Source organism: Fusarium tjaetaba (assembly GCF_013396195.1).
Source record: "Fusarium tjaetaba strain NRRL 66243 chromosome Unknown NRRL66243_c0000369, whole genome shotgun sequence".
NCBI lineage: Eukaryota > Fungi > Ascomycota > Sordariomycetes > Hypocreales > Nectriaceae > Fusarium > Fusarium tjaetaba.
The window spans coordinates 1-13,830 of NW_023501565.1; the positions used below are offsets into that span (position 1 = coordinate 1).

At 47.5% G+C, this 13,830-nt stretch overlaps 6 protein-coding genes across 6 annotated transcripts; 4 read left to right on the top strand and 2 right to left on the bottom strand.

The window, feature by feature from the left end:
• On the top strand, positions 1-719 carry FTJAE_12896 (uncharacterized protein; the record flags this gene model as incomplete). The annotated part of the gene is made up of 2 exons (XM_037345984.1): positions 230-420; positions 467-719. Coding segments are annotated over 2 exons (444 nt in total), but the record flags the coding sequence as incomplete, so codon positions are not given.
• Positions 720-997: 278 nt separating this feature from the next.
• On the bottom strand, positions 998-2,797 carry FTJAE_12897 (extracellular alpha-1 4-glucan glucosidase; the record flags this gene model as incomplete). Its single annotated transcript, XM_037345985.1, has 1 exon — positions 998-2,797. One exon carries the CDS (start codon positions 2,795-2,797, stop codon positions 998-1,000), a length of 1,800 nt encoding a protein of 599 aa, XP_037200029.1.
• A 2,163-nt stretch (positions 2,798-4,960) lies between these two features.
• FTJAE_12898 (uncharacterized protein) lies at positions 4,961-7,093 on the top strand (the record flags this gene model as incomplete). Its single annotated transcript, XM_037345986.1, has 3 exons — positions 4,961-5,165; positions 5,223-5,834; positions 5,883-7,093. 3 exons carry the CDS (start codon positions 4,961-4,963, stop codon positions 7,091-7,093), a joined length of 2,028 nt encoding a protein of 675 aa, XP_037200030.1.
• A 554-nt stretch (positions 7,094-7,647) lies between these two features.
• FTJAE_12899 (trichodiene oxygenase) lies at positions 7,648-9,356 on the top strand (the record flags this gene model as incomplete). Its single annotated transcript, XM_037345987.1, has 4 exons — positions 7,648-7,900; positions 7,951-8,660; positions 8,716-9,140; positions 9,191-9,356. 4 exons carry the CDS (start codon positions 7,648-7,650, stop codon positions 9,354-9,356), a joined length of 1,554 nt encoding a protein of 517 aa, XP_037200031.1.
• Positions 9,357-9,484: 128 nt separating this feature from the next.
• On the bottom strand, positions 9,485-11,253 carry FTJAE_12900 (lactose permease; the record flags this gene model as incomplete). The annotated part of the gene is made up of 5 exons (XM_037345990.1): positions 9,485-9,647; positions 9,703-10,122; positions 10,175-10,209; positions 10,266-11,005; positions 11,058-11,253. 5 exons carry the CDS (start codon positions 11,251-11,253, stop codon positions 9,485-9,487), a joined length of 1,554 nt encoding a protein of 517 aa, XP_037200032.1.
• A 1,124-nt stretch (positions 11,254-12,377) lies between these two features.
• Positions 12,378-13,604, top strand: FTJAE_12901 (uncharacterized protein; the record flags this gene model as incomplete). The annotated part of the gene is made up of 1 exon (XM_037345991.1): positions 12,378-13,604. The coding sequence occupies one exon, from the start codon at positions 12,378-12,380 to the stop codon at positions 13,602-13,604; it is 1,227 nt and encodes a 408-aa protein (XP_037200033.1).
• Between the last annotated feature and the right edge of the window lie 226 nt (positions 13,605-13,830).

Consider the following 13,830-nt stretch of genomic DNA (forward strand, 5'->3'; position numbering starts at 1 on the left):
AAAGTCCCTTTTCCTTTATATTATACTAACCTTAAGCTACTACTAGCTAACCCTAAGTATAGGGTTAGGGTTAATTTAAACTAATTAGTAACTTAATTTAATGTTACTTAATTTAAGTCTAAATTTTAAGTGAAATTATTTATTTTAGTAGATGATATCTAGCTAATCGCGTCTTAATAGTTCCTAGGCTAAGATCATCATTAAACGAACTCTTGAGATTACTTAGAAGGCAATCCTCACTACCGATGTTACTATCACCCTCTACGAGCGCTCTATCTATGTATACGTCCATGTCGCCCGCCGTCTGGCCAAGTGCTACCATCACCAAGGTCACTTCGAGAAGGCTGGGCTCATCTACCTGCGCATCTACTATGCCTGTCTTACCTCTTGCAAGCTCGAAGATGAACTGCTGTGTCACGTGTGAGTCACTCATAGTTCTCATTGAGTTCTACGATGAGCATCACAGGCACGAGAAGGTGATCCAGATCTACATCGAGATTCTAGCCAAGTATAAGAAGCATCTGTGTCACACTCACTACTTGGCCATCAAGAATCTGTACTGCCTTGCTCGTCACTACGAGCTCATCGGCCACAAGGATACATACTCACACTACCTCGAGATCGTCACCATCCTGAACAAGGGCATCAAGTACTGCTACCACGACGCCTTAGAAGCATCTCTCTGCCTCTGCCGCCACTACCACCACCGCAACATGTAGGTAGAACTCCGCAACATCTGCGTTACCATGTGGGAGACCATCTGCCACCACAACTCTGGATACAAGTGGACTGAGGAGATCATCTGTGTGATCTACGAGAAGTACATCACTGTTCTTGAAGTTCACATCAAGGTTGAGCTCTCTGTTCTATACAAGATTTCGGTTGAGTACAAGGAGCTTATCAAGACTATCTGTGGTGGGGAGTCCCATGCTTACATCTTGACTTTGTTTGCGTTCGTTAAAATGTGCGAGAAACATGAGAAGCATATTCATGAGTCTTAATTAAGAAGTAAGACTATTCCAACTACTTCAGCCATTATCCAAACTACAGCCTGTGTGTTGCTGGCTCCTGAACTATCAGGTTTATTATCAGTCTTAGGCTGTGCTGATTCTTGAGGATAGCTAGCCTTAGTCTCTTGCGAGGTACTTGGTGATCCCGCAGCCGAGATAGAAGCAGACGGCTGGCCATTGTTGCCAGGTTGCGTGTGGCTATAGACTCCTTCAGTTAGAGCAGGAATAGAAGGCTGACCATTTGAGTATGTATGTTGGGGGCTTTCTTGTGGTCGTCCGTGAGACTTCGCTATGTACTGGGTCTCTTGATAGCCACTACCGTTTTTAGCATTCTCATACCCTCCAGTCCAGCCACTAGGATACTGGACGATCGGGTGGCTATGGCTTCCACTTGTGGTCTCACAAGCAGCCTCTGGGACTGTCAAGGTGACGGTATTCTCCCCTTCAGCTCCACAGGCGCTGCAAGGAGAGACAATAGTGGTCAAAGCCACAGAGGGGTACACATCATGGTCACAGTAGCAAGGGCTGTAGAGAAGGGTGACTGGAACGCAGGTTGTGACAAGCGCAGAGTGGCTTGGTCCGACAGTAAGATATGTGGCGGTGGTTACCGTCTCGGCAAATGTAGTCTTGGAGCAAGTGATACCCTCGGCCGTAGTCTGGTAAACAGTTCGGATGGTGTAACCAGTGGGGTAAGGTGCCTTGATAGTGGAACCAGAGGCGGGAAGTGTCTCAGAAGCAGGGTTGACGTAGACATAGGTGGATGCAGAGGAAGCGGAGGCTGTTTGGCTGATACCTTGGCTTGTGGTAGAACCAGACTTCGCTGTTGATGTGACAGCCTGGGTCTCCGTGGTAGACAAAGAGGCAGGACGAGCCAGCGTGGTCAAAGTTGAAAGCTCTGATGTTTGGAGAGTTGTGACAGGAGAGCTCTGGGTTTCAGCCGAGGTTGTAGTAGACTGTTTATGTGTCGTGATTCCGCTACTAGTGCTGAGAGTCGATTGCGTTCCTCGAGATGTATTCACGGTTGCCAAAGTGCTTACGTTTGAGGCCTCGGTTGTAGATTCGACGGAAGAGACTGATGCCTGGGAAGATGTTGCCGCCTCTGAGGTGGTGCTAACATATACAGAGTCTGTAGTAGTGGTACCCACAGCCGATGTGGATTCTGACAATGATGATGATGTAGTCAGTGTTGAAAGTATTTCAGTTGATGTTTCTGTTTCCGTTTCGTCGCAGTCATCAGAAGTTGACACAACTGAAGATCCCTCGGTTGTTGAACCGATCGTGGACACCTCAGTTGTTGAACCTTCCGAAGTTGCTACGGTTGTTGTTGACGCTACCGAAGACACCTCAGTTGTTGTTGTAGCAATTGAAGAGACTTTAGTTGTTGTAGCTGCCGAGGTTGCTCCAGTAGTTGAGGCTTCTGAAGTCACTTCAGTTGTTGTTGAAGCTCCTTCTGTAGTTGAAGCGACCGTGGACTCCTCAGTTGTTATGGCAATCGAGGACGCTTCAGTTGTAGTTGTGGTAGGCTCAGGTTCAGAAGCCGCAGCTCCCTTTATCGCGACATCGTAGCTACTTGATGACGAGGTAGAAGTATAATCGGCAGCCAAATAACAGTTGCCGCTCAAGTCCTGATACAGCACTGCACTGCAATCGTCGTCGATGTCGCATCTTCCTATACACTGTGCAAAGGTATCTCCCAGGTAATAAGTGGAATAGATAACCGGGTTATTTAGGGAAGTATCGCACTGAGTACTGTACTCGTAGGCAGGAGCGGTATAGGTGCCGCCCATTTCATCGCAGGAATCCGGTGCCGACAGCGCTCTTGACGAGAGGAATAAGAGCAGAGTCCATAGCGGCAAGCGATTGGGGACGACAGCCACACAAAGCAGAGAAATGCCAGTTAACGAAAGTAGAGACCTCGGAAGGTACGCAAGCTGGTCGCATGCCGGGGCGCTTACACCCACTCTTATAGGATTCAGCTATGCAAATTTCAACAACACACGATTTCCAACGCATTGGTAAGTTAGTTTCCCCTTTTCCTTGCTTAGCTGGCCCTGTAGTGGGGGATCTGAGCTCAATTGAGTACCTGGACTCATCTCTTTTACTTGATTATCAATAGATTACTTCTTTCAGCTTAGATTCCACTAATATCTGCAGGTACAGTGAAGGATTAGGCATATATTGGGGATAGCCTTCAGGTGGGAACGTCTTAAGATCTGCAATGCTGTCTTATTCAAGTTAGAGAATAAACTTCAGCCAGCCACAAAAGCAAGGATCTATATAAGCAAATCTCACCAATCTCCGAGACTGCAGGTAAACAGAGTTATTTATTTATTTATATTTTATTCTAATAACTGCTATATTATATAAACCAAGCTACGATAGCCAGCTTTGTGCATTAAAGTGAGCTTATTATTTAGAGGTTTAGCAATTTTTAATTATTAAAAACAAGAGTTTTTTAACGCTGCCAATTTATAATCTGCTGGTCACTTAAGATTACAGAAAAAGTACTAAGATAAGTACCCAATAGTCTGTCGCACTATCGATTCCATGATACGACATCTAGTCTAGCGGCGAGGCGGTGAGTTATACTGCTATAACATGGATGTTTAGTGCGCTTTTTCTTTTTTTACCCGCAGCATCGGCGGTCATGCACGCCTGACCAACGGCCTCCAGCTCGCTTAAAAACTGGTCTAGTATTACCATCTACTCCGTAGATTGATTGATGATGCCATCGACTTCTGCCACACAGTCAGGTAGATCTCGGCGTCTCGGTAAAAATAACACATTACCAAGGACCAAAACGAGAGCGTGTTTTAGTCAACTCATCATCGATCTTATCTATATCATTAGCCTAATAGTTCTGCACTTGCCACTGCGTCTTGAACAACAGAGAAGCGCTGGTCATTCTTCCTCCTGACGCGCGTCACCGATAACTTTATGCTAATTTCCACTTCGATCCAGGTGAGCACAGGGTGCTGGAAAATCTACAGACCAAACGCTTATCTTAGCTTGACTTCCCTTATCTAAAATAAGCTATGCAGCCTCGGCTTGGCCATTTCTACATTACTAATTCAAGGTCTCTCAAAACCTCATTGTTGTGCTCACAGCTCACTTTAGCGCATTTAGCTAGTCGTTCCAACAGTCCTTTCATCTAATCGATTATCGTAGCCATGTACTAAGTAAAAGTTGAGTCGCCAAACCCATGCGAAGGGAACACAAGTGATCTTGTGCAGTCTGAGAGGAATGTGTGGGCATCGACTGTGGCTTACTACGGTCTCGGGCCTTGTGGGCCGGCTAGTTTGCACTTTCGACGCTCGCGCTACTGCCTCTGCAAATCCCCATAACGAGAGTCGGTCGGGCCGCTCTCGGCGAAGGAGCTTTCATCGCAGACTGCAATATAAATTGAATTTTATGGAAACTTCAAGCCCTACTTGTAAAAATAGCTCTTTAGATTCAGACAATTATTTAAATATTTTTAAACCCTTTTTAAGGGGGAACTGTAGCTTATGGACTTTCCTCCGGTCTCGGTTTACAAGGGAGAAAAGATTAAAATAATCTATACTTATAGAATGTCTTATATCAGATAGTCATACTCTGAGACACTCACTCTCCACCAAGGACATGAGCTGTGTAGAACATTGCTCGGCTATCGACGATCTAAGACATATGCAAGAAAGGCATGGGGTACAAGCATGAGCTAGTAGACTAGGTCTAATAACTAGAGATAACACTCTTATAACTACACTTTACACAGCATACCAGCTGCCCCTATAAATGTTCCAGTCAGACATGTATAGATTGAAATTAGTGCAGTGTTTGAAAGTAATTTTAATGGTGAATATCAGGGATAGGATATTCCCTACTGGCCTTCTTCTTAAAAACCTGGCAATTTCTTACCTGGGTCATTGCTGTTTATTAAATGTTATAAAATTTCTATACACTATAAAAACATGAAGGGCAATACATTTACAGCGACTCTTTTGGGATCTGCAGGCATAGCTTCGGCAGCCGAATACCCTTCGATGGTAATGGACACATTCTGCATTACGTACCTGTCTACCTATCTCGCCCCGATTTCTGCAGTGCCTGAATTATCGCCATCAAGACACTTGACGTTTTTCGGAAACGGTTCAACCGCAACAGCAATAGCCTCTAGTAAGAATTCTTGAAACTTAATACATTCGCATTGACCGAGTGCTGAAAATGTGACAGACACGAATGATCAGGGCATAATTTCCTCGGAACCTGGAACAACGTTCGGCTTCACTACTTTGGATATAGCACCCACCGACACACAAACTGATTCTGAGGCACCATCGTCCGGTGCAACCCCCGGATCCTTGACCGAGCCAATCGACTCCACTTCACTACCTACAACTGACATAACCTCCTCCGCCCTTGCTACCTCTACCGGTATCGTCGAACCACCTGTTCGATCTGTCATCTTCCTCGTCCAGGCACCCAGCAATCAGAAGCGCGATATTGAGAAACGAGACTTGGGCGGATTTGTTGGCGCTGATAACCCGGACGTTTGCACCTTTGCTTTGACCTTCAGCTTGGGCGGAGGTCAGCTCTTTATTGATGGCTTACCAACATTCTACGCTGGTGAGGATTACAAGACACTGGGCATCCAAGACGAAGACTCCTTTGTCCAGGGCGCTATCACTAAAACCTTTGGAACTTCTGGCCAAACGCTTTTCTTTAGAAATCCAGGCCTACCAAATGGCGAGGCAGGTTTCTGTCAGGACACTAGCGGTCAAGTCTACATGACCTTTACTGCTAGTCCTCCTGGATGTATCCCAGTTACGCTGAGAGTCTACGACGGTGAGAAAACCTGTGACTTTACAATATCAATTGCTAATTTGGATGCAGTTATTCAATGCCAAAATGGTCGGCTTTTGGGTTTCGACACTTCGACCTCTGCTTTGGCAATCCCAACCGAGACAAGCGCAGCTGAGACAGCTGAGACAAGCATACCAGAGATAAGCACAAGCACCCCTGAGACTCCTAGTTCCGGAATTTCCAGTACCCAAGAGACTACAACGGCAGAAGCGACTGTAACTACAGAGTTTAATCCTCCTAGCTCTGCTGAGCCAAGTAGTTCCCCTCCCAAAACATCTAGTTCCGAAGCGTTTACCGCCGCTTCCCCCCAGAATGTCGATACCTCAGCTTTTGCCTCTTCGCCATTATTCGGCTCTGTATCATCCACCATTTCTTACCAGACTGACGAGACATCTACTCCAGCCTCTTCTTCCGTGACTAATACTGGGGCAATCTCTACCGTTTCTTCCCAAGCTATTAGTTCATCTACTTCAACCTTTGGTTTTGGAGCTTCCACAATCGGCTCTGAGACTGTGGATACATCTACCTCGCAGACGGAGACGCAGACAGAAACAAAAACGCAGACATTCGGTGTCGTATCATCAACTATTATTTCTTCTGAGTTTATTAAGTCCTCAACCACCATCGAGTCATCCATTCTCTCCAGCGACTCAAGTACTGAGGTATCGTCGTCCACTGAACAGGATGAATCAAGTCTGCTCGCAACCACTTCAAATAAGCCAACCGATACGACCTCTGCGACTTTTGGCTCGACATCGGAGACCCCGTCACAAGAGACCTCGTCACAAGAGACCTCGTCACAGGAGACCTTATCAGAGCCCGCTAGTTCAGCCAGCTCAGATACGTCCACAAGTGCTGAAGAGACAACTACAGACTCATCGACAACAAGCTTAGAGTCTTCAACAGAAATCATAACTACCACTGCAGAGGGCAGCACTACTACTACAGAACTTGTGACGACTACAACTACGGCAGCACCGCAGAGTGAGTGCGAAGCCGCAAGCAGTCCGTACACTGAACAGGGTGTCAACTTTGATCTCTCCTGTAACACCGTTATCACCGGCGGTAGTTCAGTGGGAACAGCTCCGGCATCTAGTTTCAACCAGTGCATATATTTCTGCGCTGTTTATTCTTCCTGCGTTGCTGTCCAATACGAAAGGGCTACAGGGTCCTGTACCGGATTTAGTTCCATGACCGGAACTTCAGCAAACAATGATTATGACGCGGCTATACGTGCCTGATCTTAGCCCTTGGAAGCTGCCAGAGATGATCGGTCCAATATTGCAATCGAGGTTATTGTAGCTCCTAGCTGGTAGCCTCAACAACCTTTATGCAGTTAGTGGGATTATTTTGCTTGGTATCGGTCATGGCCGTGGTCATTTCTCTATTCTTTTGTTACTACTCCTTTATTCTCACTCTATCCCTTACCCGATCCGTAAATCTATCTAAAAGCTGCATTTAAATTATTAGATATAATACGTCTTATATTATGACACTCCATTAGATACCTTACATTTAATATTAATAATCCCCTTTACCTCTACAACAGTGAAAACTCTTCAACTTCAAAGATCTGAAGGATTCATCACTCCACAAGTTTACAGGGGAGCTCGGACTACTTAACTCGAAGTGTATAGATACAGCCGATGGCCGATCGTTGAGTGAAACGCTGCCCCATTTCCAGGCATAAAAATGGGACCTCTTGAATCTCAAATCCATTCTGTCGGTGATAAAGCCCCTCCAGTCAGTGCAGTTCCTGCTTACTCCCATTTTCATCTTTCAAATTCTCGTCAGCATGGAGCAAAAATTAATGTTGCCGCCAGCTGATGTTACAGTCACCGTTGTGTTCCAGACTGTTGCGTATTTGGCTGTCATTTGCCTTGGATATCGTATGGTACTGGCACTTTACAATATATCGCCATTGCATCCTTTGTACTGCTTTCCTGGGCCCAAGATTGCTGCAGCAAGCTATTTGTACGAGGCATATCATGACTGGTGGCGGGTAGGACGATATGGACACGAAATCCGTCGCATGCACGAGCGTTATGGTAGGTATAAGAGTTCTGTCCCACACAATCTGATTGCTAATATGATACAGGCCCAATTGTGCGAATAAACCCGGATGAACTACACTGCTCGGACCCGTACTTCACAGACGAGATCTACGCTGGCCCTGGGCGAATCCGCGATAAATGGAAGCACCAGCTAAACACGGGGGGCGCCGGTCCCGTTTCCGTAACTGGTTTCTCAACAGTCAATCACGAAGTTCATCGCATGAGGAAAGGAGCCTTGTCCAAGTATTTCTCTCGTCAGCAGATGCTCAAGCTTGAGGGTGAGGTCAAAGAGTTTGCACAGATGATTGTCGACAAGATGCTTCGATACGCTGGTGGAGAGCCCTTTGATGTGAAGGAAGCCTTCAACTGCTTTACTGCGGATATAATGTCGCAGTACGCTTTTGGTGAATCCATGGGCTTCATCGCTCAAGATGGTTGGGAGCCGAATCTGGCTACTTGGGTCAAGTCTTTCTTCCAGAGTGCCTACATGATGAGACATAATGTCTTCGCAAGGAAGGTGGCCCAGCTTCTTCCGTTTTTATCTGACTACTTAGGCGAGGATATTAAAGCAGTCATGAGACAGATGAATGTCGTGATTCCTGGGTACATCACAGCTGCTTTAAAGAATCCCGAGGGAGGACGAGTTTTTGCTGACGTGATGGAGTCCAAATCACTACCTGAGTCAGAGAAATCTATGTATCGGCTATCGGGAGAGGGTTTCAATTTCCTCTTGGCCGGGACCGAGACTACTGCTGTAAGTCGTTGCTCTTTATCTTCAATGCGACAGCGGTACTCATAAGTTTCAACAGGCCATTCTGACGGCTATCACCTACTACCTGCTCGCTCAGCCACTGACATATCAACGATTGATGGCCGATCTCGAAGTGATCGATCCGAAAACAGTCAAGTGGACCGAACTCGAGCAACGTCCTTACCTCTGGGCCGTCATCCACGAAGCCCTTCGTGTAATGCCTGGTGTATCCCACCGTTCAGCCAGGATTGCCCGCGAAGAAGACTTGGTCTACAAAAGCAAGGATGGTAGCGTTGAGTGGGTTATTCCCAAAGGCACTCCCATTGGTATGACTTCAATGATCAATCACTGGGATGAGGAAATTTTCCCCAAACCGGACGAGTTTACACCAGAGAGATGGTTGGAGGGAGGGAAGCCTAACTTCAAACTACAGAAGCTCTTGATTGCCTTTGGTAAGGGTAGCCGAGCATGCATCGGTGAAAAGTAAGTTGCCGTTTAATTATCTACCCGTTCTATATTAACGACTTTTCAAGTCTCGCTTATTGCGAAGTCTATATCATGGCAGCTTTGCTCGCTTTTCGAGTTATACCCAGGGCGCGTCTATATGATACAACGATCGAAGATATCACATACGATCATGATTTGATTGTAGTCCAAACGAAGAAGGGATCTATTTCAGTCCGTATTGCCATCTCATAAGTCATGGTGCAGGTACAGGAGGTTGGACCAAAGCTTCATACTATAAATACCGTCAACAAAGACTAGCTGCACCTGCATAGATGAACACATCTCTGCCTCATCAATACTATTCGGGCCCATCAGAAAGCCTAAGCATTTTCGACTTCCGTAATTGCTCTCTTCATCTGGGCTTGACTTTTGGCGATGCCAGCAGCAGAATTTTGGCCATCGAATAGAACGGCAATCTCTTCCAGAGTAGGGCCCTTTGTCTCGACGAAGAAGAAGTAGATCACGACACACTCAATAACCAGGCTGTAAAGCGATATTAGTCCAGCCAACGCGTTGAAGCAAGTGAGTAGTGACTTACATGACTATATAAACAAAGTAAAACTTCCATGCAAGCTGCTGCAAGCCAAGAGGATTCACCCACTGGTTGAAGACCCCTGAGAGAGCTGTAAAGCAGAAGCAGAGCGTAAGTCCCTTGGCCCTGATATTATATGGCAGAATCTCAACAGTATAGGATACAGTCAGGCCTGGCCATGCAGCACCGGCCACGCCGTAGAAGAGGAAGATCATGGCGACAACGGCAATACCCGCAGCTGACGATTCGGTCTTTGCGTAGACAGCGCTGCATGCAGTCCAGATGGTGAAGGATATGAGCATGCCGACGCCAGCGAAGAGAAAGAGAACCCTTCGTCCCACGCGATCGACAAAGAAGGCGGCGACGAGGGAGACGAGCCAGCACCAAATCGTGAGACCACCGTTGATGTATGCCTGAGTGACAGCACTAGAACCTGTTAGTATCTCTTGATGGCAATTTTGCATAGATGTTCACTTACTCCGTAATGCCGATAGTTTTCAGAATGGCGGCGAGCTACGGTTAAAGTCAGTTTACACTCTCAGAAGCCTCTCATCCTTGATTCCACTTACATAGTATGAGACAAGACCGTTACCACTGCACTGGGAGAAGATAGCAGTAGCAATAATCAGCCCGCATCGCTTGCGGTTACCTGGGGTGCGCCAAAGCTCTGCCCATCCATTATCCGAAGACTCACGCTCAAGTCTAATAGTGTTGACAATTTCGGTGTATTCCCATGTGACAAACTCATCGTTATCGTCGCCGTTGCCATGGTACTTGACAAGAATCTTGCGTGCTTCCTCCTCGCGTCCTTTACTGATCAACCATCGGGGGCTCTCGGGGACAATGAATATGGCCAAAAGCTGGATGCCAGGCATGAGGCACTGCAATCCTGTTGGAAGAACCCATTGAAGGTTTCCAGTCTGATTTCTCAGAGTTCCAAAGCATACCCACGCTGCAATGATGCTACCGAGATACCAAAGCGTGTTATAAACGGTCGTGATCTTGCCTCGGTGGCGGGGATGGGCGATCTCGGTGATGAGGAGAGGACAAGTCGCGTTGGAAATGTTGGAGCCACAGCCCATGATGAATCGGCCGACGAGGTATAGCGCATCGCGTCGCGGTCCGTGACCCTTTTGAGGAAAGCATTGCATGAGGGCTCCAACGATAACGATGATGCAGCCAATAGCCGTGCCTTTCTTTCGGCCCAGTCCGTCGGCGACATATGGAGCGAAGAGGAGGACAAAGAGACCTCCGAAACCGGGCATGGCGCCAAAGATACCTAGTCGACTTCCTTCTGGGTGATCAAAAACTATACCATCATGTCAGCTGGGAGTAGCATTGAGGTCCAAGGAAATTATTACATGTCTGCCACGATCCCATTGTCTGAAGACCGTTCAGCAAGCTAGAGTCATAGCCGAGGGTGGTCGAACCCATGAAAAGAAATACCATCATAAGGTACAGCTTTCTCAGCTCAGTCTGTTTCCAGAAAGGCAATGGTGAGCCTTGAGGAGCATGATTCTCCTCTGTGATGTCGACATCGGTCTCCTTTGAGGTCATGATGGGCCAGAGTGTTGATGGAGGTGCCAATTGGTCAAGAGATCTGGAGCTGAAGCACCTGTTGATCAAGGGATGATCTTGGCTGCTTCCCTGACGGGTTATATATCCAGGGCAAGGAAGTATCTGGCATGAATTTCTACACTTGACAGCCACATACTACCTAGCCAAAGATCAAGCCATGAGTTCTCGTGACAGTAAGTCACAGCCATGCATCATGGTCCTTGGATGGTATGGATTCGGTATGCTTTTCCAACTCTCCCCGTGGGGAAGACAAGGTTGAGAAGTTTGTTTAGGAGACTAAATCACAACAGGTTAAGCTGTCATGAGTGATCCACCGCATCGGTGGCATTGATTGGACAAGCATGTCTGAGCTCGACCACCACCAGCGGTCGAACCATTCTTGTTCGGGCAAAGGCTGCTGAGGTATATCCGACAATTCGGCGAACTGGTCCACGCAGGAGAGTCTAAAAGAGAGGAGGTGATCCGAATATTCTCCTCGGACTATCTCGTTCTTTTTGCCAGTCGATTCTACGCAGAGAAACCCTCACCCTGTTACGCCGCAGTAAATCCTTCAATGGCTGACCCAAGCGAGAGTGCCCCTGCTTCTGTCACCGCTGGTGCATCAACAGCAAATTCGGGACAGCGGTCTCGGAACCAAGCAGCTTGTGATGTCTGTAGGGCAAGGAAAATCCGGGTTGGGCAACCTTAAGGCGTTCATAGCGTCACTGTGTACCTAGATGCTAACAATATTGGTAGTGCACGTACGATGCTAACTGTCAGCGATGCCGAGGCTGCGAGTTTCTAGACGTCAACTGTACCCATGAACGTCCAAGAAGGAAGCGTGGGCCTCCAAATAAGTCAGTTCATTGTATGTTGCTAATGGTATCAGTATACTGACACAGGGCAGACATGCACAAAGAGCTTCAAGGCAGATTATAGGGTCACCGGGAATCCTTTCTCCAAACAACGTTTCCATCTCATCAAGCGAAAGCAACAATGGCTGTCAATCAACAACACCACTGCAAAGTCCAGAGGCTCTGGGCCATATGAACCGTTCCGCGACTTGTATCTGCTCAGGACTCAGCAGCAAATGGCTTTCCGCATTTGCCCCGGAGCCGATCATTATGCGTCTGCTGTGGGACTGGTTCAATGTGATCCACCCTCTAGCTCCGATCTTACTCCGTCGCCGATTCCTCCAGCGCCTTCAGCAAGGGGTAGCTGACGTTGATGCCGAGTTCTGTGGGCTTGTCATCAGCGTATGCGCAGCTACCAAAGCGACACTGCCGCGGGGTGACTATGGACCAGTGACTGTAGATTATTGCGTTGACTTCCTTGATGCTCACGGACTACTCAAGAGTCAATTTACCCGAGACTCTTTTAGCATGGACAGGTGCATCGCCTTGTACAATATCGGGACAGCCATGAGCGCCACCACGAAATCGGGGTTGAGCAGCATGCGCGCCTATCACGCATTGAGCGAGGCAGCTGCAGGGGCCAGGTACCTGGCATATTATCGGATACACGAGCATGATGAGGCTGAACAGCAGCTCTTGAGAAGACTAATCTGGCTGTTATTTGCTAGTGCGTGGTATGTATCGGCACTTGCAGTGGATGGCTCGAGCCGCGCTAATCAGGTCACATATTCCAGTAGTGCGGATATTTTCGGAAGACTACCCATCAGTCTACTCAGTCAAGATCGCATCGAGACTTTTCCAAGGCCGCTCCCTTTTTCAGATAACCAGATGGAACCAAAAGCGCCAAACAGCTGTCACGAGCCACCTTGGCATGGAGATGACACCACTTATGTTCCAGGACTAAACTCGCTAAGCGACTTGTTTCTCATCTGGCAAGAGGTGCAGCAAGTTCCCGAGGGTACGGAACCACAAATGACTATCACGAGATATCTTGCAAAGATTCAACAAGTTCTGGATAATCTCCCGCCCGAGTTACGGTGGCGTGGTGGTCTGTCCCGTCCGGCTAACGTCACAGAAGGACATGACGTTCAAATCGCCAATTTATTTGTGACAAGCCTCAACATTCGCTCCAACATTCTTCAGAAATTCGGTCCCACAGACAAAAGCGCACAAGATCACCAGAAAATTGTAGACGACTTATTAGAGATCCTGTACCACCTTCCCCGCGCTGTCTTTGATGCCAACGGCAGCAGCCTCGTCCCCAAGATTCGGGACATTGGAGCAGCCTACCTCGAACAGCTGGGTAGCGGCGTGGGGGAAGTGGAGATAGGAGATGCGAGAAATAAACTTGAGCGATTACTTCGGAAGCTGGATGATCTAGACTGTTGGCAAGGAATTGGTGTGCTTGATACTCCGCCTTTGAGGGTAGATACGTGATCTCAATACCAAAACCGATATCAGATCACAACGTCAGAACTGAGTCAATGCGACCCCAACTTCGGATGCATTTGCCCCACAATCAAGGAATCCGCAGCTTTTCACCGAGACTCGGTGCAGTTTCTTCCGAGTTAGTGCGGAGTAAGTCCGAGTATCCCTGCAAGCTTGGCTAGAGCTCCGCACTGGAACCCATGATCCACTAACCCTACACTCCAGTTTATGCACT